Source organism: Ambystoma mexicanum, chromosome 13 (genome assembly GCF_040938575.1).
Source record: "Ambystoma mexicanum isolate Mex_15411 chromosome 13, UKY_AmexF1_1, whole genome shotgun sequence".
Lineage (NCBI taxonomy): Eukaryota > Metazoa > Chordata > Amphibia > Caudata > Ambystomatidae > Ambystoma > Ambystoma mexicanum.
Window position 1 is genome coordinate 443,591,959 of NC_090938.1, and position 25,648 is coordinate 443,617,606.

The window sequence follows — 25,648 nt, forward strand, 5'->3', positions numbered from 1 at the left end:
ATGACTACCCCTGTATAACACCCCTCTCTTAGAATCCCCCTGACTCCACTGAGCCAAGAAGTGGATCTGATTTGCAAGTTTAAAAGGTTTATTTGAAAAAAAATTAAACAGTATATATATATATCCCACTTTTATAATGAATTAATAATTGAATATCACACTTAATCTGAGCAGTAATCAATAATGGATAGTCTGGCACTAGCACACTTCTTTATAATCAATGATGAGTGGGTATAGGATGGATAAGATAGCAACAATACTTTTATGGTTTCAAATAGATGCAATGTGGAATGAAAATGCAGTACAGAAAATAACTTGATAGGATTTCAGCAAAAGACAATGTAATCACTTTCTTGGACAATTCACCCCCCCCCCCTTTTATGCAATGTAAGGAGATGAAGATGAGAGCACACAGTTCTTAGGAATGCAATCAAATAGAATTCAGTTCAATTCCCCCCAGCAGCTTATACAACAGATAGGAGTTTTGAAACACAGGCAAATGCTTTGAATATGGTGACAATGCAGTGAGAAATATGCTGAAAATGCTTTTAATTCCCTTCAGGAGGTTCAGGGTGAGTGGTATCTAGTTAATATTAGTTCAGGCTCACTCTAGCAATGATTCAGGGATGGTTCTTAGGAGGCAAACGAAATTTTAGCAGTTCAGGCAAAAGCTGCTGATTTTTACAGGTGGCTGAAATCAGGCCAAATCACAAATCGCGGTAAAATTCGCGGGTGCGTGAATCGTGATTACGGAGGCACTATAAGGAGTAGTTAAATCAAGTTCCTAGCACAAACGGTTCCAAAGATATGAACGATTTTGTAAAGGTCGTTTTTCGAATTTAAAGTAACTCAAATTGACAGGTGACAGCTTTTAAAAATGACAGATGACAGCTGTGCGGCTGCAGAATTGACAAGTGACAGTTAGGAGGCAGTTCTACTTAGATTAAATAGATTGAAATATATCACTGGAAACTAAGAGATTTGGTTTCACACCGTCCTAGCTGTACTCACAATGTATTGTGAGTACAGCTAGGACGGTCTAGGTCTAGGAAGGTCTAGGTCTCACGGATCGGGTCAAGATGGCTTTGGTTCTGGTTTCGCCCCGGACGGTCTCTGCGCACAGCGTCTGGTCTCTGCTCTGCTGGTCTGGCCTGACACTGCTCCTGGCCCGGCTCCTGGATCTCTGGGTACAGCGTCTGTGCACAGCTCCTGGATCTTTCTGCACAGCTTTCTCTGGACACAGCGCTGATCTGCACGGCTCCTGGATGCTGCTACCGCTGTTAGGTTTGCTGGATGCTGAGGCCTGCTGAGAAGAGTTCTCAGTTTGTGGGTTTAGGCCCTTGCTTTGAGTTCTGAATCAAGTTCTTTGGAGTTTTAAAATCTAAGTGTTGGATCTGGTATCTTCTGGATGTTGTGTGGTCCGGCAGAGCGCGTTGCAGCAACTGGATTTGAATGCCTCTACCTGTCCCAGCAGTCTCTTTTTATGTGTTTTGAAAGTGGGTGTGTGCCTGGGCCTAGCTAAGCCTGCCCCTCTCTACCTGTCATTGGCCCAATTCTCCCCTCTCCCATGATTGGGGAAAGGAAATGTGAGTCAGAGTGATGCTGTAGGTTTTATGGGTCAGAGGATCCTCCCCTGGTCAGTTTGCCCACAAATCTATATTTGATTCAAATACATATTGCACAGATACACAGTTGTTTAAAATTACATGCACCCATCACATATGACATGAGGTATACTCTGTTCAAACTCTGCTCTTCCTGGAGGCTTGCATTCAAAAATGGCAACATATTTTCGATTTTAGTGGGCTATGCAACATTGGTTTGTCATTAAGATGTATATAAATGTGCACAAGGCATGTATGCATTTATATAAGGAAGTGTCAGATTTTTAACATGCATACATTTGGAGTGAAACCCTATTTTCCACTAGCAACCCCCCAGATCATACCACCAGGTCCTAAAACCTCTTAAAATGTGGGCAGAAAAATCACAAGAATTATGGTATCATTTAGATAATTTTGACAAGTCTGCACCATGAGTTATACATCTTTCTTAAAATCATATTCTGGCCAACAGGGGTGTGTCTTCCCAGGTCACATGGTGTAGAAACCAGTTTATCCAGTTTCTGCCAAGCTCAGAGACCCTACCCCTCCCAGCTTCTGCCAAGAGGAAGCTATTTTACGCCCCCCCCCAATAAACCATCTGCCTGGGTCCTTTGTTTAGTCTCTAGCAGTCCCTTGGTAATTCAATCAGAGAGGGGTAACCTCCCCTCAGAATGCAGCCAGGCCTGAGAACTGCTGTGGATCCAGTTTCACTCCAATTGGGGGGAAGTTGTCAGGCAGAATCCAGTTCCTTAAGCCAGGCCCCAGCTAATGTCACTTTTAGTTACCCAGTTTTCTGCATTCAAATAAAACGAACAATTTTTACACATGCAGCTAGAATGCTGATTCTAAGTTCAAAACTATGACATTTCAACACTGACAAACTATGTGACACTCAAAAGTAGGTCACTCAGTTAATTTAAACATTTTCGATTTTTGGTAGTTTTAAATCCAGTTTCAGTTAGGCTGCTGCAGACCTGCAGAGCTCAGCCAGTCTTGTTATGAACATTGTTTTGGGGCTCTTCAACTTCCCAGATTTTGTATGCACACATACTTCATTCTGCCAGATGTCTGCTGGTGTTCAGTGAGATTTTCGGATATGTTGCAATGTTTGAAATAGGCATTTTGAGCTGGCATTCAGGGAAACAAAAGGTGATTTTAAAGTGCGTTTTTTCCTTTGGCACACATTTCACTCATGGCACCCCGGCCCATCCTGCTCGCACTGGTGGGTGGCAAGGTAGGCAACCATTTTGGTGTGCGCAAACTGCGTGGTTCTCCTGGATTCGGGCGCACATGTGGGCTTTTTGGCCATCTTGGATTTTCTAAGCCCACAGCACCAAATGTTGCAGCATGATAGCTCAAACGTGGGTCAGGACACCCAACAGGCTCTTTGTCTGCTAATTTGAAAGCCTATGTACTCTCTTTGTTTGCTACTTTGGAAGCCTTTGTGATCTCTTTGTGTGCCGCTTGGAAGCCTGTGTGCTCTCTTTGCTCTCTACTTTGGAAGCCTTTGTGATCTCTTTTTCTGCACATTTAGGAGCCTTTGTTCTCTCTTTGTGCGCTTCTTTGGAAGACTCTGTGCCCTCTTTGCTTGCTACTTTGGAAGCCTATGTGCACTCTTTGTCTGTATCTTCAGGGGCCTTTGTTCTCTCTTTGTTCACTTTTGTGAGCCCTTGTACTCTGTTTGCTACTTTGGAAACCATTGTTCTCTCTTTGTTCTCTTCTTTAGAAGCTTTTTTGCTCTCTTTGTTAGCTACTTTGGAAGCCATTGTTCTCTCTTTGCTCTCTGGTTTGGAAGCCTTTGTGCTCTCTTTGTTCGCTACTTTGTAAGCCTTTGTGCTCTCTTTGCTCTCTGCTTTGGAAGCCTTTGTGCTCTCTTTATTCAGTACTCTGGAAGCATTTGTGCTCTCTTTGCTCTCTGCTTTGGAAGCCTTTATGATCTCTTTGTCTGCTACTTTAGGAGCCTTTGTTCTCTCTTTGTTCACTTTTGTGAGCCCTTGTACTCTGTTTGCTACTTTGGAAACCATTGTTCTCTCTTTGCTCTCTGCTTTGGAAGCCTTTTTGCTCCCTTTGCTTGCTACTTTGGTAGCCATTGTTCTCTCTTTGCTCTCTGCTTTGGAAGCCAGTGTTCTCTCTTTGCTCTCTGCTTTGGAAGCCTTTGTGCTCTCTTTGTTCGCTACTCTGGAAGCCTTTGTGCTCTCTTTGCTCTCTGCTTTGGAAGCCTTTGTGATCTCTTTGTCTGCTACTTAAGGAGCCTTTGTTCTCTCTTTGTTCACTTTTGTGAGCCCTTGTACTCTGTTTGCTACTTTGGAAACCATTGTTCTCTCTTTACTCTCTGCTTTGGAAGCCCTTTTGCTCTCTTTGTTCGCTACTTTGGAAGCCATTGTTCTCTCATTGCTCCCTGCTTTGGAAGCTTTTGTGCTCTCTGTGTTCGCTACTCTGGAAGCCTTTGTGCTCTCTTTGCGCTCTGCTTTGAAAGCCTTTGTAAATACCTCCTCTCTCGTGCTTCGCTCCTCTACTTCTAACTCCCTCAGGGTCTGGGGGTAGATCCCTGTCTTCAGCTGGTGCCTCCCTCTGGAACAGCCTCCCGGCCACCTTGAAACTTGAGGAAAATCATCTTCGTTTCCGGAAACTTCTCAAGACCTTCCTCTTTGCCTCTGCCTTTGCCCCCTTGTCCCCTGTTGATCTGTTTCTTCTCATGGCATTGTGCACCTGGCCACCCTCTGTTCATTCAGGCCCAGGTATCTGCTCACCCTGCCACCCTCCTGCACTGCCTCCAGGCCACCATCTGCACTAGGGTTCTGTATCTGTACCCATACAGTCTCCCTCCTATGTTTCATCTGCACTTATCAGATATACCTTTCTGACTAACTTTCACCTGCCACTTGCTGGCTGCACTACAATGGTTTAAAGCCCTTATTTATTATTTGTTCTATTTAATATTTATTTGTTTTTCTCTCCTCTGCTTTGCACTTTTCCCCCATTTTCCTTTCCGATGCACTTGCGCTTTCTTAAATGTCACTGGGCCTAGTAAGATTGCTGTTTTTTCTGTTTTTTCTCTTCCTTGTTCCCCTCCCTTTTCGCCTGGTCGCACTCTGAAACACTTGTGTACGAGCGCGATATAAATAAAATATCATTTCATCATTTCATTTCATTTCATTTGTGATCTCTTTGACTGCTACTTTAGGAGCCTTTGTTCTCTCTTTGTTCACTTTTGTGAGCCCTTGTACTCTGTTTGGTACTTTGGAAACCATTGTTCTCTCTTTGCTCTCTGCTTTGCAAGCCTTTTTGCTCCCTTAGTTCGCTACCTTGGTAGCCATTGTTCTCTCTTTGCTCTCTGCTTTGGAAGCCAGTGTTCTCTCTTTGCTCTCCGCTTTGGAAGCCTTTGTGCTCTCTTTGTTCGCTACTCTGGAAGCCTTTGTGCTCTCTTTGCTCTCTGCTTTGGAAGCCTTTGTGATCTCTTTGTCTGCTACTAAAGGAGCCTTTTTTCTGTCTTTGTTCACTTTTGTGAGCCCTTGTACTCTGTTTGCTACTTTGGAAACCATTGTTCTCTCTTTGCTCTCTGCTTTGGAAGCCTTTTTGCTCTCTTGTTCGCTACTTTGTAAGCCATTGTTCTCTCTTTGCTCTCTGCTTTGGAAGCCATTGTTCTCTCTTTGCTCTCTGCTTTGGAAGCCTTTGTGCTCTCTTTGTTCGCTACTCTGTAAGCCTTTGTGCTCTCTTTGCTCTCTGCTTTGGAAGCCTTTGTGATCTCTTTGTCTGCTACTTTAGGAGCCTTTGTTCTCTCTTTGTTCACTTTTGTGAGCCCTTGTACTCTGCTTGCTACTTTGGAAACCATTGTTCTCTCTTTGCTCTCTGCTTTGGAAGCCTTTTTGCTCTCTTTGTTCGCTACTTTGGAAGCCATTGTTCTCTATTTGCTCTCTGCTTTGGAAGCCATTGCTCTCTCTTTGCTCTCTGCTTTGGAAGCCTTTGTGCTCGCTTTGTTTGCTACTCTGGAAGCCTTTGTGCTCTCTTTGCTCTCTGCTTTGGAAGACTTTGTGATCTCTTTGTCTGCTACTTTAGGAGCCTTTGTTCTCTCTTTGTTCACTACTTTGGAAGCCATTGTTCTCTATTTGCTCTCTGCTCTGGAAGCCATTGTTCTCTCTTTGCTCTCTGCTTTGGAAGCCTTTGTGCTCGCTTTGTTTGCTACTCTGGAAGCCTTTGTGCTCTCTTTGCTCTCTGCTTTGGAAGCCTTTGTTATCTCTTTGTCTGCTACTTTAGGAGCCTTTGTTCTCTCTTTGTTCACTTTTTTGAGCCCTTGTACTCTTCTTTCTACTTTGGAAACCATTGTTCTCTCTTTGCTCTCTGCTTTGGAAGCCTTTTTGCTCTCTTTGTTCGCTACTTTGGAAGCCATTGTTCTCTATTTGCTCTCTGCTTTGGAAGCCATTGTTCTCTCTTTGCTCTCTGCTTTGGAAGCCTTTGCGCTCGCTTGGTTTGCTACTCTGGAAGCCGTTGTGCTCTCTTTGCTCTCTGCTTTGGAAGCCTTTGTGATCTCTTTGTCTGCTACTTTAGGAGCATTTGTTCTCTCTTTGTTCACTTTTGTGAGCCCTTGTACTCTTCTTTCTACTTTGGAAACCATTGTTCTCTCTTTGCTCTCTGCTTTGGAAGCCTTTTTGCTCTCTTTGTTCGCTACTTTGGAAGCCATTGTTCTCTCTTTGCTCTCTGCTTTGGAAGCCATTGTTCTCTCTTTGCTCTCTGCTTTAGAAGCCTTTGTGTTCTCTTTGTTCGCTACTCTGGAAGCCTTTGTGCTCTCTTTGCTCTCTGCTTTGGAAGCCTTTGTGATCTCTTTGTCTGCTACTTTAGGAGCCCTTGGTCTCTCTTTGTTCACTTTTGTGAGTCCTTGTACTCTGTTTGCTATTTTGGAAACCATTGTTCTCTCTTTGCTCTCTGCTTTGGAAGCCTTTTTGCTCTCTTTGTTCACCACTTTGGAAGCCATTGTTCTCTCTTTGCTCTCTACTTTGGAAGCCATTGTTCTCTCTTTGCTCTCTGCTTTGGAAGCCTTTGTGCTCTCTTTGTTCGCTTCTCTGGAAGCCTTTGTGCTCTCTCTGCTCTGGAAGCCTTTTTGCTCTCTTTGTTTGCTACTCTGGAGGCCTTTGTGCTCTCTTTGCTAGCTGTTTTGGAAGCCTTTGTGATCTCTTTGCATGCTACTTTAGGAGCCTTTTTTCTCTCTTTGTTCACTTGTGTGAGCCCTTGTACTCTGTTTGCTACTTTGGAAGCCATTGTTCTCTCTTTGCTCTCTGACTTGTAAGCCTTTTTGCTCTCTTTGTGCGCTACTGTCGAAGCCATTGTTCTCTCTTTGCCCTATGCTTTGGAAGCCATTGTTCTCTCTTTGTTCTCTGCTTTGGAATCCTTTGTGCTCTCGTTGTTTGCTACTCTGGAAGCCTTTGTACTCTCTCTGCTTTGGAAGTCTTTTTGCTCTCTTTGTTTGCTACTCTGGAAGCCTTTGTGCTCTCTTTGCTCGCTGCTTTGGAAGCCTTTGTGATCTCCTTGTCTGCTACTTTAGTAGCCTTTGTTCTCTCTTTTTTTCTTTTTTGTGAGCACTTGTACTCTGTTTGCTACTTTGGCTGCCATTGTTCTCTCTTTGCTCTCTGCTTTGGATGCTTTTTTGCTCTCTTTGTTTGCTACTTTGGGAGCCATTGTTCTCTCTTTGCTCTCTGCTTCGGAAGCCTTTTTGTTTTCTTTGTTCGTTACTTTGGAAGCCTTTGTGCTCTCTTTGTCTGCAACTTTAGGAGTTATGGCGGGTCAGAAGGAGTCTGACATAACATGGGCATTTTAGGTTTCTTCTATTAAAATAATTAAGAAAAGGCCTCCCTCGTCCTATCGCTATGCGTAAAATCCCAACCCAACTAAATAAAACTAAAGGTGCTCGTGTATTGCCGGAACGTCAAAACCCAAGAAATGTCCTCAGTCCAAAACTAAATCTACCTGACCCTTCCACTAACAAACAATAACTAAACTTAGCTAAAAGAATGTCTCTCTTCTCCTGACCTCCCCTTTGCCTTTTCCTCGTGAGGCAGTCTTTCAGGGATCTCTTATTCAAAGCAGCTATTCAATGTGCAAATGTCTCTGTTTAACAAAAATAGTTTCTTTACGCAGATATGTTCTGATAAGGTTTTAGGGTTTTATGTAAGAATTCTTGTAAGTCTTCCCAACTGTTCGTGGGTCTTACCCTCCAGACTATATGAGCCTTATTATTACTCTCCTTGAGATAGTCTTTCAAACATCTTCCTTTCACTTTAGGAGTTTCGCTGATTTTATCAGCTTTGACATATCACAATACTACACAGGCCACAGGCTACCCCCTCCTCCTGTTTTCCAAATGAAACTTGTGAATGCACCTACAGTCGAACATTTCAAAAACTGTGTACGAGACTCCAACTTTTTATGAAAGTATACAATTCAAAATGTTATTTTTTGCGAGATGTTCACGTGCTATCCTGTTTTAACTCCTGTAATAAAAGACAATTCACAAAACATATCCACACAAGAATATTTAAAGTGCAATGGTGCTGGCAAGATACAGTACTATTGCGACATATTTTGACACTTGATCAGATTGGGAGTGTGGTTGTCTTCTCAGAGCAATTTATATCCTTAGTAGTTCGAGCGCTGCACAACTCAGTCACATACCACCCTGCCTCCTTTAATCATAGCTTAGAAATCTGACCTTCCCTACAAAAGAATTGCACATTTGCAAAATGAAAGTGTTTAGAGAGACAAGACCTGTCCTCCGTGTTCCCTAGGCGCTGGCATGCAAATGCAAGCGAACATCACACATTCTGGTTTTGTTAAAGCTATGAGCATGTTGTCATAAATAATATGTCTTTATCAATAGAAAAATATCAAAAGACCTAGAGTAAGATGATATGCATACAATGAAGATAACATAATATCTTTATAATATGTGGAAGCCTGCAACATCTGTATAAAGCATGGCAGCCTGCAATACCCATAACATGCTTGTAAATAATGTTCCTATTACAGGCTAGTTGTGACATTATTACTGACCTGTCATGAGGAAATGACATAACTAACTCTCTGTCAACATTTGTTAGATTTGAGTTGTGACGTCTTCTGCCTGAGTCAGCACAGAGCATAATTCCAGCTGTCACTGTGGTACTTAATTAAAGTCCGAGTCCGACCCACCAGTACCCCCAACCATCATGTAGGAGCTTCTCCAGCCCAGTGGAAACTCTGAGCGCTCTCTCAGCTGCTTGCTGAGGGCACGCTCCTGGGTGGGCTTGCTTTTATTTTTTTATTTTTTAAAGCCCAGACCTACCTCGAGAGCAGCGGAGCGCTGTACAGAGGGTGGGTAGCCAGCATTTAGGCTGGCATCTTTTAACAGTAGCGCAGTACTGTGAGTTGAGGTCTGTGTGTCGGTATGTGCATCCATGGGAATCAGGCATTAGTTAGGTGTTGTTGAAAAAGCCATGTTTTGAGCGATTTGCGAATTTTGGGGGCATTCCGAGCCAACACTGGGATCGAGTTCCAGAGGGTGGGTGTGTGACAAGGGAAGGATTGTATGCAGGTCCCACATTGCGGATGACCTGTGATTCAAGCCGGTTGGTCAGTTTGCTATGTGAGGAGCCTGTGCCAACAGATATGTGGAGCTTAGCCATTGGGTATGCTGGGGTGCCACTCTTGACTGCTTTGTAGATGATGCATGCAGTCTTAAACAGTATCCTGGCCTGGAGAGGAAGCCAATGTAGTTTGCGTACGATGGGGGGGGGGGATTCGGTCCACTTTCCATGCACCCATAATAAGATATGCTGCAGCTTGGTGGACTGCTTTTCGGGGAGCCAAGTGAGCAGATGGGAGTCCTGTCATGAGACCCTTTGCCCCATCGATGTGCTAGGCTACAAGGGCCTGCACTACGATCAGGCTTTTTGGGCCTTCTTGGCTATGTGTTTCTGGAAGGACAGGCGGCTGTCAATGGTGAAGCCTAAGGATTTTGCAGAGTACGAGAGTAGTGGATCAAATCCTTGTAGGCACTTATCATTGAGCCATTGGTGGATAAGTTGTTTTTTTGTCAGGTGGACTGATGAGGATGTATTCAGTCTTGAATGGGTTAAGTTTAAGGTAGGCAGTCAACATTCAGGACTGGATGATAGCTAGGTAATCGTGGAGACGAGTGATGTTCTGCATGCTATTTACTCTCATGTAGAACTGAGTATCGTCCTTCTATTTGTGGGTGGCTATATTGGGATCTTTGAGTAGAGTGCACAGATGCGCCAGTTTAAACTGACTAAGGGAGTGGCGATGAACATGCAGGGCCAACATCCCTGGCCTTTTATGGTGCATTGGACATATGTGCTGGGAAACTAAACTGTGAAAGGGAATCTACATGTCCCTCTGCTTAAACTGCCAGCATGCATGTCGAATGGATCATTCGATGCCAGGGGTGTTTTTCTTCCCCAGCTTTGCATGTACCAATGGAAATGCAGGCTGGGGAACTGCACGTTTAAGTGTGTGAGGGGGTGCTCCTGTGTCTCTCCACACATTAAAGCGGATTGGTGAGCTTTCAATTAAGAGCTCAGGCTCCTGCGCACATTTGCTGGAACTAAGAAGCACACTTTGCTTTCCGGTTCCTGGTCGTGGTGCGTGGGAGCTGGAGGGCTTTCGTGGAGGTGGCGAAGTGGAACACAGTCATGAGCAGGCCTGCAGGTAGGTAAGAATTTTTTATGAATTGTAATTATGTAATGTGTGTTTAAAGAGTGAGTGTTTGATGTACGGGTGCACATGTGAATGAGTGAGTGAATTATGTGCGTGAATGTGTGGGCACGTGTGTTTGTGCTGTGCCGGGCAGCTGAATTTGGCGGGTGGGAGGTGGGGTGTGGAGCGGGGATGCAGTAACAATGGCATTTCTTTTTACTGGACATCTCTCATAGGTGCCCAGTAAGGAAATGCAGTTGATAATACAAGGATATGTGTTATTACGTGGCTAGGCTGGCATTTTGGTGCAGCCAAGATAACTATTTCTTACTGTGGCATGACATATTTCACTGGGTGCCCATGATAAAGCATGCATGGTAAGTATTATTACATGGCTAGACTGGCATTTTGGTTCAGCCAGTCTAGCTATTTATTACTGTAAAATGTATTTTTGACTGGGTATCTAGGATGTAAGCAAACATGATAAGAGTTATTATGTGTGTAGACTGGTCTACATTGTGCAGCCAGTTTGGACATGTTTTCTAATTGTGGCTTGGCATTTTTAAAGGCAAAGCCAACAAGGGTATGCTCTTTTGTGAGATACTGCTATTTAATGGCAGAGCTAGCTTAGACATGTTTTTTTTGCCGACCTACCCTCTTTTAAACTGATTTTCCACTTATTTTGGAGCAAGAAATGCACGGGGAGAACCCCTGAATTCCTCCATTACTAAACCCACTCCCATCCCCATATATTCCTTACCCCCATTTACCATATGTATCTTTGCTGCAAAAAAGTGTCAAATAAATCAGTAAAAATGTATTAGGTGAAAGTGGAGGTTGGCAAAAATGGGCTGGACGATCATTACTGGCATTATGTGCTAAGCAAACATGAGTATGTTCATATATGGGAATACTGGCATATATTGTTGCAGCCAGCATAGGAATGTATGGGCACAGCCAGCGTGAACATGTTTATATACTGGCATATATTGTGGGCAATGACATTATGAAATGCATTGGGAAATGCTCCCGTGAACTGTTGGTGGCTTGCACCTATTGCACTTGTGGATTGGAGTTACCCTACAAGACCATTTGCAAACTGTGTGGCTTTTTAGCCAGTTTTCACAGAAAGTTTGCTCTATAATGCAACATTATAAGCTATAAGTCAAACATTTTTCACAGGGTCTGCCCTCACCATCAACCCCCATTGGTTGGCTCGTGCTAGGTCGCAGTGGTATATTTGTTGGAAATATGTAAGACCCTCCAATTAAAGAATTCACCAGTTGCCATTGATTAAATCCGTGACAAGCTTTTCAAATTCCTTGTGGCCGCTTCTACTCTCTAAGAATAGGCAAATTCTCTCCCCAAAAAAACAGGGATTAAAATACTCCCAACAAAAGATAAGTAAGCGACACATAGGAGTTTTTCCCCCTCCTTTCACCTACGCAGCTTCATGAATATGTTTGGACCAGTAGTACAGATAGTGCCACAGGGCAAAACTACTATTATTACTGCTTGCGCTGAAGAGCTAAAATATATATTTTAATGTGCATGAAGAACTAGATCCAAAGAAATATTTATTACAAACACATTTCTGTTTTACAGTTAAAACATTGTTAACTCGCTTATAAAATAATTCCATTGGGAATGGGATGTACTATTATATGCCCTGAATAGTTATTTTCGTCCCAACTTTAAAGAATAGGGAGTAAAATACTCTGACTTCAAAATCTTATCTGCAGCACTGATTGCAAGACACCTCAGAGCTCTGTGACCTTATAAAGGAACTTTGCCTTCGGCCTTGTTCCTCTATTTTGTCACGCTAGTCCTTGCTTAGTTGCAATACACTTATAACTTGCGGTAGGAGGCACTTTACCGACTATATAAAAGCCAAGATGCAATATTGTATTGCAGTCTATTCATGTAATAAAAACATGTCATTAGTACTTCTATTACAGTTGAGTTGTGATGCCACAGTGCCTGCTGCCAGAGCCAGCATGCAGTATGTAAGGCAGCTCTCTCCGCAGAATTCCAGCTGCCACTAAAACGATTAAAGCCCTGACTAATTTTTTCAAATTCCTTTCCTTTGAACTGATTTCTCTGTCATATCACAGTCATTAGTTAATTACTATTTTTATTTTATTTTTTACATTTGTAGAGCGTACTACAGCCCACGGGTATCGAGGTGCTATAAGAGGAGCATAAGAAGGCTTAGTTAAGGGTTACAAAAAAGCCGCCCAGCAGAAATAGTCTTGATAAGGAAACAGAGTTACATATGCATCAATTTAGTACAGATTACTAACAGATTACTTTAGTACAGAAAAAAACATGTAAGTTTACAAAAAAGCCTTGTTTTGATGGCCTTGCGAAAGGCTGCATGAGATTCAATTAGCCTAATGTGTGGTGGGAGGGCGTTACAGTGGGTGGCAGCCCTGGTGGGTAAGCTGGTACCACCAGCACAAGCTTTGCCTATTTTGGGAACAGTTATCAAATTGCAGTATGCTATTCTGGCTGGCCTGGAGGCAAGGGTAGAGACCCTTTTAACAAGGTATGGAGGGCCAGATCGTGAAAACACTTGTGCGTTAGAGCAAGAGTTTTAAAAATGATTCATTCCTTAACTGGTAGCCAGTGGACCTGTCTCCTAAAACCAGAGATATGGTGCCTGCATGATAAGCCAGTGGCGGCCCTAAGGGCATTATTTTGAACTAGTTGCAGTTTAGCAAGGTTTTTGCCTGAGGTTCCTATAAGTAGGACATTGCACTAATCAAGTCTAGAGCCAATTATTGCCCTGGCAATGGTGAGGCAGTTCTGTTGGGAGAGGTATGGTCTCACTGCGTTAAGAAGTTTAGAGTGATAGGCTGAGGAGGATGCTATGGCATTGACCTGCTTATTCATGGTCAAGTTAGGTTCCAAGTAGACACCCAAGGTCTTGACCGTTTGGGATACAGTGATAGGGATGCTGTCCATGGTGAAGGAGCTGTATTGCTTGTCCAGTTTGCCCAGGGTGGACAGGGAGCCAATCAGCAGAAGTTCGGTTTTCTCACTGTTGAGGCATAACCAGTTTTCTGCCATCCAGGATTGGATCGTAGAGTAGATGGAGTTGAGGGGGTTCAGGTCAGACAAGTAATCACCTGAGAGGGGGATGAGCAGCTGGGTGTCATCAGCATAGTTCGTGTATGAGATGCGCAGGGCATCTAGGAGTTTGAACAGAGGCCCTGTGAAGAGATTGTAAAGGGTCAGAGCAATGCATGACCCCTGTGTAATCCCGCATTGGATGATGCTTGGGTCAGCAGAGGCAGAATCAGAGAAGACCTTCATTGCTCTTTCCTGTAAGAATGAAGTTACCCACTTACAGGCACTAAGACGGCCATCTTATATTTTTCGGATCCTTGCTCCTCGTGGTGAGCGGTGGGGGAAATGGAGGCAGGAGGCATCTTCAAGTGCCCCTGTGATCCTATAGGCCCCATTGCAGTCGTGGATGTGGGCATAAACTGCAATGCTTCGGCGGAATTCTCGAGTACTGTACTGTACTAATGGTACATGCATTGTTATATATTTTTTAAGTGTAGTGAGGGAGTTTAGTCCAGTAGTGCAGGAAGCATTCTGCTTGTTAATATGTATACTCATACGTTCCATCCCCTTTCATTCTTGTGGGGACGTTACCAGAACCTTTGGCAGCGAAAAATGGAGCTTCCCCATTAAATTTATTATAGCGTGCCGGGGCGGAGCCTCAGGCATCGGAACGCCCCGCGGAGGCACCGCTTTCCAGTGTCTCACCTCAATCCCTTTTTCCGTACAGACGGTGTCAGACCTGGCAGCCAGCGCAGAGACTTTTTTAGCTTTCCGCTTGCTCGCTTTTCCTCCCCTTTATTTCTTCTTATTCTCACAGCCAATTCGGTGTACTATCCTGCCAGATTCTGTGATTGTACAGATTAATCTGTTTTTAATCTTCATGTGTTTATAAATACTCTACCCGCCCTTTCCAGGATGCTTCATTTGTGGGTTTTGTTTTCTGTAGGCTTTCTTAGGTCACAGCCAACCTGGCACATTAGCCTGCAAGGTACTGTGACTATGAAGATTGCCTTGGATGCAATCCTTATATGGGTGTGAATCCCAGACTTGCTTTCTCTGTATTGTTCCTCCGGCAAGACTCTTCCTCCTTCTGTCACGGTCCCAGACCCTGTATTCGGGATCTCTCCCTTCTTTCCAACTTCTACTACTGCTTCTAGGACCCCCACATCCACTCAACAACCAGCGGACCTTGACTCTTGGGCCGCGATGGCTGTGGGTCTTTGGCGATGCCAGCAGTCTGCTGTGGGGTTCTTTCTACCTTTTGCGGTTTTCTGACGTCTTTCCGCAGTTCGGCGAAGGTAAGTTCTGCTCTTGGGACACAGCTTTGCTTCCTCGCTTTTCCCAGCACCTGGGAACACCGGGAGCTTCGACTTCGTGGCTCAGAGAGTGGTCCTTCCACTTGGTGACAGCTCCTCTCCATTTCGCTCTCTTCTCAGCATCCAGCCAGCCTGGTTCCTGAATGTCATGGGATGCCACTTGCGACAGCGGTTCCACAGTGTCAAGTCCTTCTTCTGTTTTTATACAAAGTGGCATTCTCAATGGTCCATAATCACTAGACTGCGCTGTTGGGACTTGCGCAGTGATCAGTATTGCTCCGTGCTTTTTCTTCATCACAGTTGTTCTTATTTGATATCCACATGTGTAGATGCTATTCTTCTTAGTCTCTGTATTGTCGTGGGAGTCATATGGGTAGTCCCTACTTTTCCTTGCCCTAGTACTGGGCAAAAGGGTTGAAGGTTCTACTTTGCACAAGTACATGGGTTTGTAGGGAACTACAGGACTATGGGGAGTGTAGGAGTGTGATGAAGGTAGGATAGGTTTAGGACTATAACATGCCTCTCCTGGGCTGTCGCCCCTCATCGCACAGGGGTTATCCCTCCCCATGTGATCCTCCCATGGTGCACCACTCCCAGGGGGATTATTTGAGTGTGGCTGCACCATCCTGGCCACATGAGAAGGGCTCTTCCCTATGGGAGAAGGAACATTCATTACAGGAACCATGAGTAACTCAGAGCAAGTAGAACGCAGCAAGCAAGCTGGACGGTAAGGAGGAAGAAACACAGCCTTTATCATGATAAGCATGATGAATCATGCACAGAGATTTAAACTGAATACATGCCACAACAGGGAACCAATGAAGATGATGGCAGGCAGAACAAACTGATTTACTGTACTGTATACTTGCGGCTAGGTGAACTGCAGCATTCTGCAATACTTGCAGATCGTCAAGACTTCCGTTAACCTTTGCAGCTATAACAGGGGCATGAAAACTAGACAGACTATAAGGCAAAACGTTTTTCAGCTGTTTCAGCTAAACAAGCGAGCACAGCTAGTAGCACTAATCTGAGCATTAGGTGAGAGAGAAGTAGAAATCTTAACACAGAGATTATTTACCAACTGAACTGGAACAGAGAGCGAACCTAGAGTAGAAGAACAGAAAGCAGAAGTCCATAAAGAGGAAGAAGAGGGGCCCACCACAGGACCTCAGTCTTGTCCCCATTGAGTTTGAGTCAAATTAGGGCCATCCACTCACAAGGGCATCAAGGCAAGCCCAGAGGCGGGCATAAGTTCTCTTATGCTCAGGGGCAAGCCTAAAAAAGTAGCTGGGTGTCATCAGCATACAAAAAAAAATGAAAACCATGGGAGTGAATAAGGTTTGCCAGAGGCTGAATATAGATGTTAAAAAGCAGTGGGGACAGAGATGAGGCCTGGCCGACCCCACAAGAAATAGGCACAGGAGGAGATTTGAAAGGAGATGGAGCAACAGTTTGAGAACGACATGACAGAAAAAACTGAAACCAATCAAGTACAGGGCCAGAAATACCAGCCTCCTACATCCTAGCCAAAAGCAGGGTGCGATCGATTGTGTTGAAAGCGTTGGAAAGGTCTAATAAAATTAGACCTGCCACCCCCACTTGATTGTTAATCAAGGTGAGATCATCGATCACTGAAACCAGGACTGACTCCGTGCCCATAAGAGGTTGGAAGCCAAGTTGAAACGGTTCAAGAATATTGGAGGATTCTAAAAAAGACCTAAGCTGAGGTGTAACCGGAGACCCTAACAGTTTCATGAGAAAAGGAAGAAGGGAAATAGGACGATTGTTTGAAAAAGAGAAGCATCAAGTGAGATGTTTTAAGAAGCGGTTTCACCAGAGCATGTTTTAGTGGGTCAGGAATCTGGCCAGAGACAAAAGAAGAATGTATAGCCTCAGGAAGAATCCCATCACTCTGACTGGCTACCGATTTAAGACAATGAAGAGGAATAGGGCCCAAAGGTGACGCAGACCTAAGACGAAGAGTGTCCTGCTCAACTGCCGGACCGTCGATTAACGGCACCGAATTACCAGAGGGCAAATCAGGACTCCTCTGTGAAAACAAAGAAGGGGAAACTGATATAGTTGCCAGTCGATCAGTGCAGGCAGTAGTGGACCCGATGGTCTCAATTCTTTGGACAAAAAAGTTTGATAAACATGTGCAACAGTGTATGAAAGGCAAATATAAGATCAAGAGTATGTCCCTTAATGTGAGTAGGACCATAAACAAAATGATGTAGTCAGAGGGCTTGCTTACCGGTAATAAAAGAGGTCACTACAGAATTGTCAGTAGAATCGACCCAAATATTAAAATCACCCACAATACACACATTATTATGGTTTAAAGTCAAATCAGCCATAGACGAAAAACAAGCTCTCACCAAAGTGGAAGAATCCGATGGGGGAGGACGATAGACGATTAATAGGCGAAGCATAAAAGATGAGGCAGCAGATAATTGAACAAGTAGAGCTTCCATAGGGACGTCAGACGAAAGGGTGAAAGAGAACACGATTAGTGGTCTCTTAAGCAGGAGTGGACTGGCCTATTTCCGAATGCTCTCATAGGAAAGGGGTTGGGCCTGCTGAAAATCTCTAATATGCAGCCACTTTGAAACATATTTCCAGGGCCTCTTTAGGGTCCCAGTCCACCCCTGCTCTTAAGGGCCCAGTTCCCGATGCACAGACACACACTGGATGTATTGTGTTGCTCTGCACCACCGTTGCCTCTTGATGGTGTATCTGCATTGTTTGTTGTGTACATCCACACTCATCGTTTTATGCCACCATTTGCCACGTGAAGGTGTTCATTTATATCCCACATAACTTCCCCTGAAGGGCCTGATCCACTACCTAGTTACACCCTCTACCACAGCTGAGAAGTGCTCTATATCGGAGCTACTCTCTGGTCCCTTGTTAATGGGCCTACATCATCAGGACACTCTACTTGTCTTCGTACTTGTTTAGCCATTCGTAGCAGTGGACTCTGCACCGCCCTGTTTTCCATTTCGGCTTTTCTGCACATCTTTGCATGGCAACACGCACATCCCTCAGAGTGTGCGCACACACACCCCTCACACACACACTGTCTCTCTTTCTCTCTACCTCTATTTACGAGGTCAAATACTCATTCTGCAAGACCTCATACTCTTCCTGCAGGGCCTCACACACTTCCTGCAGGACGACACACATTTCCTGCAGTGCCACAAACATTTTATGCAGCGTTACCCACACTTCCTTTATACACTGCTGGTAGTTTCGAGAGCCTTGTAGCCAAAGTGAAGTCATACCATGCATACCGTGAGCAAACAATGTGCTTGTTGGCCCTGCATAATATCCTGAAAAGGCATGGTTGTGTAGATCAAAGCAATGAGTGAAGTTACGCTTAAACCTTGTGTTTGCTGTGCACGATGCTCTGTAGTTTTCCACATATGTTACCATATCTGATCAGAACCTCTGTACAGAACACTGAAGTAGGACTTTGCACCTTTTAAAGGAATTATGTGGGTCGTTGGGGTGAACATATTGCACATGGAGGAAGGGATGGCAATTCACCAAAAAGCCTGGGGTAGAGGAATGGGGAGCAGGTGCAAGTGGATCTAGGTCACCTGGCCTAAGCCCCGCCCACCTAGTGCCTTTCTGCCTGCCGCTCTTTTTCACCACTTAGCAAGCCCCGCCCACCTGGTGCCTTCCTGCTTGCCGCTCTTTTTCAACACATAGCAAGCCCTGCCCACGTGGTGCCTCCCTGCTTGCTGCTCTTTTTCACCACTTAGCAAGCCCTGCCCACCTGGTGCCTGCCTGCTTGCCGCTCTTTTTCCTACTTAAGGAGCCCTCCAGCCTCTTTTCCTTTGCAGATGGGGAGCAGGTGCAAGTGGACCTAGGTCACCTGGCCTAAGCCTCGCCCACCTGGTGCCTTCCTGCCTGCCGCTCTTTTTCACCACTTAGCAAACCCTGCCCACCTGCTGCCTTCCTGCTTGCCGCTCTTTTTCATCACTTAGCAAGCCACGCCCACCTGGTGCCTTCCTGTTTGCTGCTCTTTTTCACCACTTAGCAAGCCCCACCCACCTGGTGCCTTCCTGCTTGCTGCTCTTTTTCCTACTTAAGGAACTCTCCTGCCTCTTTTCCTTTGCAGATGGGGAGCAGGTGCAAGTGGATCTAGGTCACCTGGTCTAAGCACCACCCACATTCTTAGCCCTGCCTCTTCCTTCCTGCTCTTGATTACTAGATCAAGGGCGTTTCTGGCCCGAGCGTCCAAAGAAGGGCAATTTCTGTTCAGACCTGTTCGGACCAGGAGGACCCTGGGCCCGACCCCCTGCTCAGACAGCATGTAAGCATGCACCAACATGTGTTACCCCATCTGTCCCCACAGGCCATCTCCATCCCCTCTGGTCCCCCTGTGATGTTCCCTTGTGCCCCCCCTTCTCACACACAGGTGTTGCTTGTTTTGCTTGATTCTTCTACCCTGCTCCCCCTCAACCTCCTGCAACCTACTTCTGCAGGAGTCTGTCCTGATAAATTCTGGTTTCACCATCACCGTCTTGTGGGCAATACTAGATTTGACTTTTATGGACTTCATTCATTCACGGTGCATCACCCTTTCTCAACTCTCACGCTGGACTTCCTTTGCACCTTGTACTCATGGTGGCCCTGAATCATGCTGTTCCCATCTTCATCTTGTATCCTGCCTTGCAACCTTATGTGTTACTACTGACTTCTGCAATTGTATTCACTCTCCACTCTTGCTTCTATACTCTTTTTGACTGCTTACTCACGGTTCTCTCCTCCTTTCCCTTCTCCCTTCTCCCTTTTCCTATCTCCTCCCCTTACTTTCTTCTATGCACTTACTCTATCAGAATTGTCCCTGGACATAATATGATAGCAACCTCGTCTGTTTCCTCCACCCTCCCATTACTGTTTTTTTTTCTCCCCACCACCCCCTACAGCACTATCTGAAATGTTGTCAGACCTAGTATGATAGTCGCTTGTTTTGTTCCTCGCCTCCCTTTCTGCACCCCTTTCCCTCACCTTTTGTTTTCTCCGGCTCTACCAGAAATGTCGTCAGGCCTAGTTCGGTAGTTGCCTGTCTGTTTCCATGTCCTTCCCACTCTCCCTCTCCATTCCTTATCTATGTCTTGGCTCTTGCACTATCTGAAATGTCGTCAGGCCGAGTACGATAGTTAATTTCACATCCTTACTGTTCATGGCCTGTAAGAATGTCGTTGTATTTTCCCTTGTTCCCTCCCTTGCCTTGAAGCGCCTTGAAACACATTGTGTATAGGCGCTATATAAATAAATTATCATATCATATCATGTCACCACAGGAAACCACATCACTTGATATTTGACCCTAGTGACATATGACTTTTGAGCCTGGAGACAGCAAAGAAAGTGACATAAACGATACAAATAAGGCTATTTTAGTTAACCATATATTTACTATGGTGCTGCACCGATATGCCAGGATTGCAGTCATGATATGCCAAGAGCACACACAGCAGAGACCGTAGAGACTAGGGAAACTGCATTACTGTGCCAATCCAGCCAAATATGGTAAGTTACTCCCATCTTATGTGTTTTAAAGCCTCATGTTCCTACTGCATATCTAAAATCATTTTCCTTTGGCCCTTAATCTTAAAGCAGTGCTCCAAAAAATCTCCACAATATAAAATGATAGCAGTCCGACTAAAAGAGCGAAGAACATAAAAAATGGCATTCATTGAGGACATTTATTTTCTCTAAACCGTTATTTTCACGGGAGACCTCATCAATCTCAAATCTCTGCACGCAAACAGTAGAATTCTGGTTACCGAGGCCAAAGCTGCTTACTACTTCACCACCGCTGCGGCAGCCTCTAATAGGAGCAAAGCTCTCTTTGAAGTAGTAAAGCAATGTACCAAACCCTCACCTGACCCCTAGGGACCAGCAACTCAGGAAAAAGTGACAAAATCACCACATTTTTTATTACAGAGATAGACAAAATCTGAGAGACCATCGAATCAATCTCTCACAGCATTAGCATCCCCTGCACCCCAGAAGTGACACTGCCCCTCTAGACTAAATTATCTCGTCTCTTTCCCACAGATCTCCTAAAAATCAGTGCCTCCCTCAAACCTACTTCTTACTCTGATGTTATAATTCCAGCCTCCATCATTAAACAATTGATGGGCCTGACTGACGCTCAGTGCGCTCCTCAGTACCAAACAGGTATATTCTCGTGGTTGAAAAGAATTGTGTTAAAAATCTTGTTGCAGAAAATCTTCTGAAGAATCCTGTCAAGTCTTTTATGTAAATCTATCTCAACAAAGTAAGTCTATCCAATATGTATAAGCCTGATTGGCATCCAAATAGATTTGTATTGAGATGCTGCAGTAGCTACCTTAAATACTAATGAGAATGTGCAGGAGGATTGCACAGTTTGTCCACCAGATGAATTGAGTCTTCATCAGAAAACATGTAGAAATAGTCATTGGTGATGAAACTGTATGATCATTGATCAGGCATTATGCTCTCTTTATTTTGTCAATTTTTCGGATTTTTCTGATAATATTTTCTAATACCGGGGTTGTCCCATGGTTACTAATTAGTCTTCCTCTGTCTCGTACGTTGTTGAGACACAGGCCCATTTATCTACATTCTATATGATGCCCACTACATTCGTAAGGTATACTGCAATATTTAAATATGGCTGTGGCTTTAGACACCTATTAGTCCGACGTCCCTCTCAACGGCCAGTAGACATGTAATACGGGTTACTTAGCAATTGAGCACAACAACAAGATTTCCCGGCTTCCGGTGGTCCAGATAGACTGCAGCCTCCACGCTGCAGCATGTCTTTTTTTTACAGGAGCGTGGAAATTTGACTGAATTACCCCCATCCTATGCAAACTACATTGGCTTTTAATCCAAGCCAGGATACTCTACAAAGCAGTCACGAGAAGCACACCAGCGTACCTGGCAGCTAAGCTTCACATATCTAGCGGCACACGCTCCTCGCTCAGCAAATCGACCAACCGGCTTGAATCACAACTCATCCGCAAAGAGAGTACACACAAACAATCCTTCTCTTGTCATGCACCCACCCCCTGAAACTCGACCCCGTTGGTGGCTCGGAATGCCCCCACAATTCTCCAATTTCTCAAATCTCTCAAAACATGCGTCTTTCAACAACACCTGACCAATGACTAATTCCAATAGACGCATATACCGAGGCACAGACCTCTCAGTTCTGTGCGACTGTTAAAAGATGGCAGCCCAAATGCTGGCAAACCACACTCTGTACAGTGCTCCAATGCTCTACAGCTAGGTCCGTGCTTTAAACAATAAAATAAATTGTAAAGAAAAAAATTACTATTTTTTATTTATAGTGCACCTTGCTTTACCTCAAAGGTTTCATGCTTCATAGAAAGAAAAAAAACACAGTTCATTACAATATCATATTATACTTGTTATTTAGACAATTCATTATACAATATTAATCACACTCTTCCGTTTTTTCATTGAATTTCCATTTCCATTTCCATTTAAAATTGCCATACTACAGCTTCAATAGATAGCCAGAAACTTAATACAGCCAACAATAATGATTGTGTTCCCTTGTGTTCCCCTTGTAAAACTCTACACCAAAATTAATTGGTATTAAAATAAACCTGTAAGCAACAGCACTTTTAAGTTAAAATGAAATCTTGTCCAAAGTAGTCTTTTACCCACATTCAATATTTGTCCTTAACATTCAGAGATTTAAGTAGGGGAAGGGCGAATTCGGCTTACTGATTTTCGGAATGTGCTTTCTTCTCACTTACGTCCTCATTACAAGCTGGCCGGTGTGGGTAAAATCAACGTATATGTGGTGGTAATGTACTGCCCATTTATGGTTTTGTCATTGGGGTGGAGGAAATACTTCCAGTCAAATGCTGGAGCTTATTCTGCCAACTTACTGCCAAAATGCAGCCATTTCGGTAGAATTACGGCCGGTGAACAATCTGCAGAAATCCCCATGGAGTCCTAAGGTCTCTATGGGGACTAACATTGCCATACCGCCACTTGTAATCCAGCAGTAATTCCATCAGACCAAGTGGTGGTAACAGTAAATATGTTTGGTGGTATTTCGGTGGACTTACTGCCGAACTAGCACCAAACTTGTAATGAGGTCCTAAGAGTCATTAAAAACTCATTAAAAGTCATTAAAAAGACATGATAACCGCTCTTTAAAATCTTTTGGGGATTTGGTCCAAGATCACTGGGATCTGAATACCAGCATTGGAGACCAAGCTTGTTCAGCTGGTCTCTTACATGCCTCAACCGACTGACACAGTGATCAATATCGCAATTCAAAAGATCATGAAGCAAACTCTGGGACAACCCTGCTCCTTGATTCATCCATATTGAACACCACCACCACAACGCCTGTTTTGCAGTGAATAGCATGGGGCAATGGAAGCTGCTGTAGTTCTCCAATGACTTTGCTCGATAGGAAGTCAGCGTGGCATTGAGTGAGTAGCTCCCTGCGAAATGTCCAAACTGAATAATGCTGGAATTGACTGGCTTCATTCAAATCAGTTTTCTCATATGTTTTGCTCACCCCAACGATCTACTAAGCATAAGCATGATTCTGAAGTAATAATAACCTTGTACCCTTTCAGACTAGCTATTTTTGTAAATCGTTGCTCAAGGTGGTGAGGACTTGACACTTACTGGCATTACTTTAGAATTATGTATATTAACTGACAAACCCCATTTGTCCATTAACTTGGTATATTTAAGATTTAATGCCCGCAATGGCCTTGAATTATGGGTAGTAATCACTGCATCTTCTGGGTATAAAAGGATATCCCTACATATTATCCCCACCAAAAATATCGCCGTACATATGGTTGTTTGTCTCGCCATAGGCAATATTTTTGGGGGGGATAATTTGTGGGAGCTTGGGTTGCAGGGGTGTCCCCCGCACATTTAAAAATAATGCAGGGGTTGCGAGAGTGTCCCCCACAGGATCCATGGCCCAATATCGCCTCAAAAATATGGCAATATTTTTGCTGTGATATTAACACTTGGAACCTATAAAATAAGCAGAATTTGTCATCCAGCAATAATGGGTACATATCCAACAGCACTCAAATAATCTCCAAAATTTCATAAAGGTGTACAAGAAGGCAGCTCGGGAGTACACCCCTATTTGAAGGCAATGCTGACAATAGTTCGCCTGTACACCCAAATCTGACAATTTGAGGTCAGTATGTGTCTACCTCAAGATATCAATTAGAGGCTTCAATATCTACTTCCCTTTCAGTGGTGACCTACGACATTTCCTGTCTACATGGTCAAATGCACATAAGTCCATGAACGCAAGATAGAATGGAAGTTTATAAAAAAAGGTAAACTCACTGTTCAGTGGTAATACATTTAATAGCTGCTCTATGGAGCCAAGAGTCTCACATTAGCCAAATTGTACAACTGATATAGGGGGACATGATTTCAGCCATTCTAGCAACCTAGCATAGAGAAGGTCTGCTATCAGCATCAGGATCTGATACTGGATGGTAATGTGATGGGTTACCTCTGTTGCCCTTTATAAAAATGGTAATTGACCCTTTTCAGCCATTGCACATCTGAAAGAAGTTACAAACTGCATTAAAGACAAGTTGGAAGTTCTATAAATCCACATGGCAAAAGTGTGGCATTCTTTGTTCTGTAATAGCTTCATCATACAGGAAAGTCAATTCATCCAAAATATATATGTCTGTTCCCTTGATCATCACCATGCTAGTACTCTATAGGTAAGGCACAGAAATGCTTGCTGCAGTCTGATTCTAGAATAGTTGAATTAAAACCAATCTGTGCCAGACTCTTCTCTCAGTCCTGCCGCCACTAATGCCGAGAATAGAGATTGATTGCTCTGGCTAATTGCATGTTGCCTTTCTTCCAAAGCATTCGCCACCTGGTATTCTTTACCAGCACGTAGAGACTTCTTATCATTAGATCACTTAATAGCTTTCTTTTGAGATGTTGCATGTAGAAGTTCCATTTTGTCCAATTTACAATTCGTGTTAAATCATTTGTTCTATGACCGTTTACATAATTTATTAGTGTGCCATTCTGTAGGTCAATATTAGCAGGTTCACTTGGATGGAAACCGTTTAAAATCCTCCCACGACACATGTAGGGTCTGTTAGACTTAATAAGTATTCCACATTACCCTGTACTGATGGCTTAAATAATAAAGCTCATTGCCTTCAAATAGGGGTGTACTCCCGGGCTGCCTTCTTGTACACCTTTACGGCATTTTGGAGATTTTTTGAGTGCTGTTGGATATGTACCCTTACCAAAGTAAATTACTTTGCTGTATTTTACCTCAACAACATTACGTAATGGTGAAGACATTTTTTATATGTTTTGTGGGTTGGAGGTATGGGGTGTTGGGTTTGGGGACTGGAGGTGATAGTGGTGGGGAAGGTAGGTATACTGTGTACCCCAGATAAAAAAAAAACAATAATTAAAAAAATACATCAAATTAATGTTGGTAGAGTAAATTACACTGAGGTAATTTGCTTCGGCAAAACAACATATAATCGTTAATACAGACCATTTTAACACCCATCTGGTATTACTAATAGCTCCCACATTCTCAATTCTACCATGGATATACCCTTCCACAAATCTTGTTGTAGAATATAAACGTATAAGTGGATTATGATCATTTTCAGTGCGTTCAGTTACTTTCATATCCAGGTTATGGTGCCAATATTTGATTAGGACCTAACAAATGTCTATTCCTGGTTTGTCAGAAAGTGTTCTCACATTTATAGACCTAAGCCACAGTTCATAGAGAAAGACTAAAAATAAATGCCCCATCAAATCCTTCCTGTCAACCCACAAGATAGACTGGGCACTTCATAAGCTTGAAATTGAAATCCCCCCCAATGATCACGCTATCCTCAGCCTCTCAGACTTGTTCAAAAAGGAGACCAAATTGTCCCAGAG

The 25,648-nt window shown here is 43.8% G+C and overlaps 2 protein-coding genes across 8 annotated transcripts in view; one reads left to right on the forward strand and one right to left on the reverse strand.

Moving 5' to 3' along the window:
* ARHGAP27 (Rho GTPase activating protein 27) overlaps positions 1-25,648 on the forward strand; it is a 785,924-nt gene that overhangs the window by 62,614 nt on the left and 697,662 nt on the right. The gene's annotated exons all lie outside the window — the stretch shown is intronic.
* On the reverse strand, positions 3,209-3,694 carry LOC138520424 (histone H1-like). Its single transcript, XM_069632822.1, has one exon. It carries the CDS (start codon positions 3,692-3,694, stop codon positions 3,209-3,211), a length of 486 nt encoding a protein of 161 aa, XP_069488923.1.

Excerpts from the sequence above, each read along its gene's own strand:
- LOC138520424 (XM_069632822.1), bottom strand. The coding sequence starts at position 3,694 with ATGGCTACCAAAGTAGCAAGCAAAGGGAGCAAAAAGGCTTCCAAAGCA.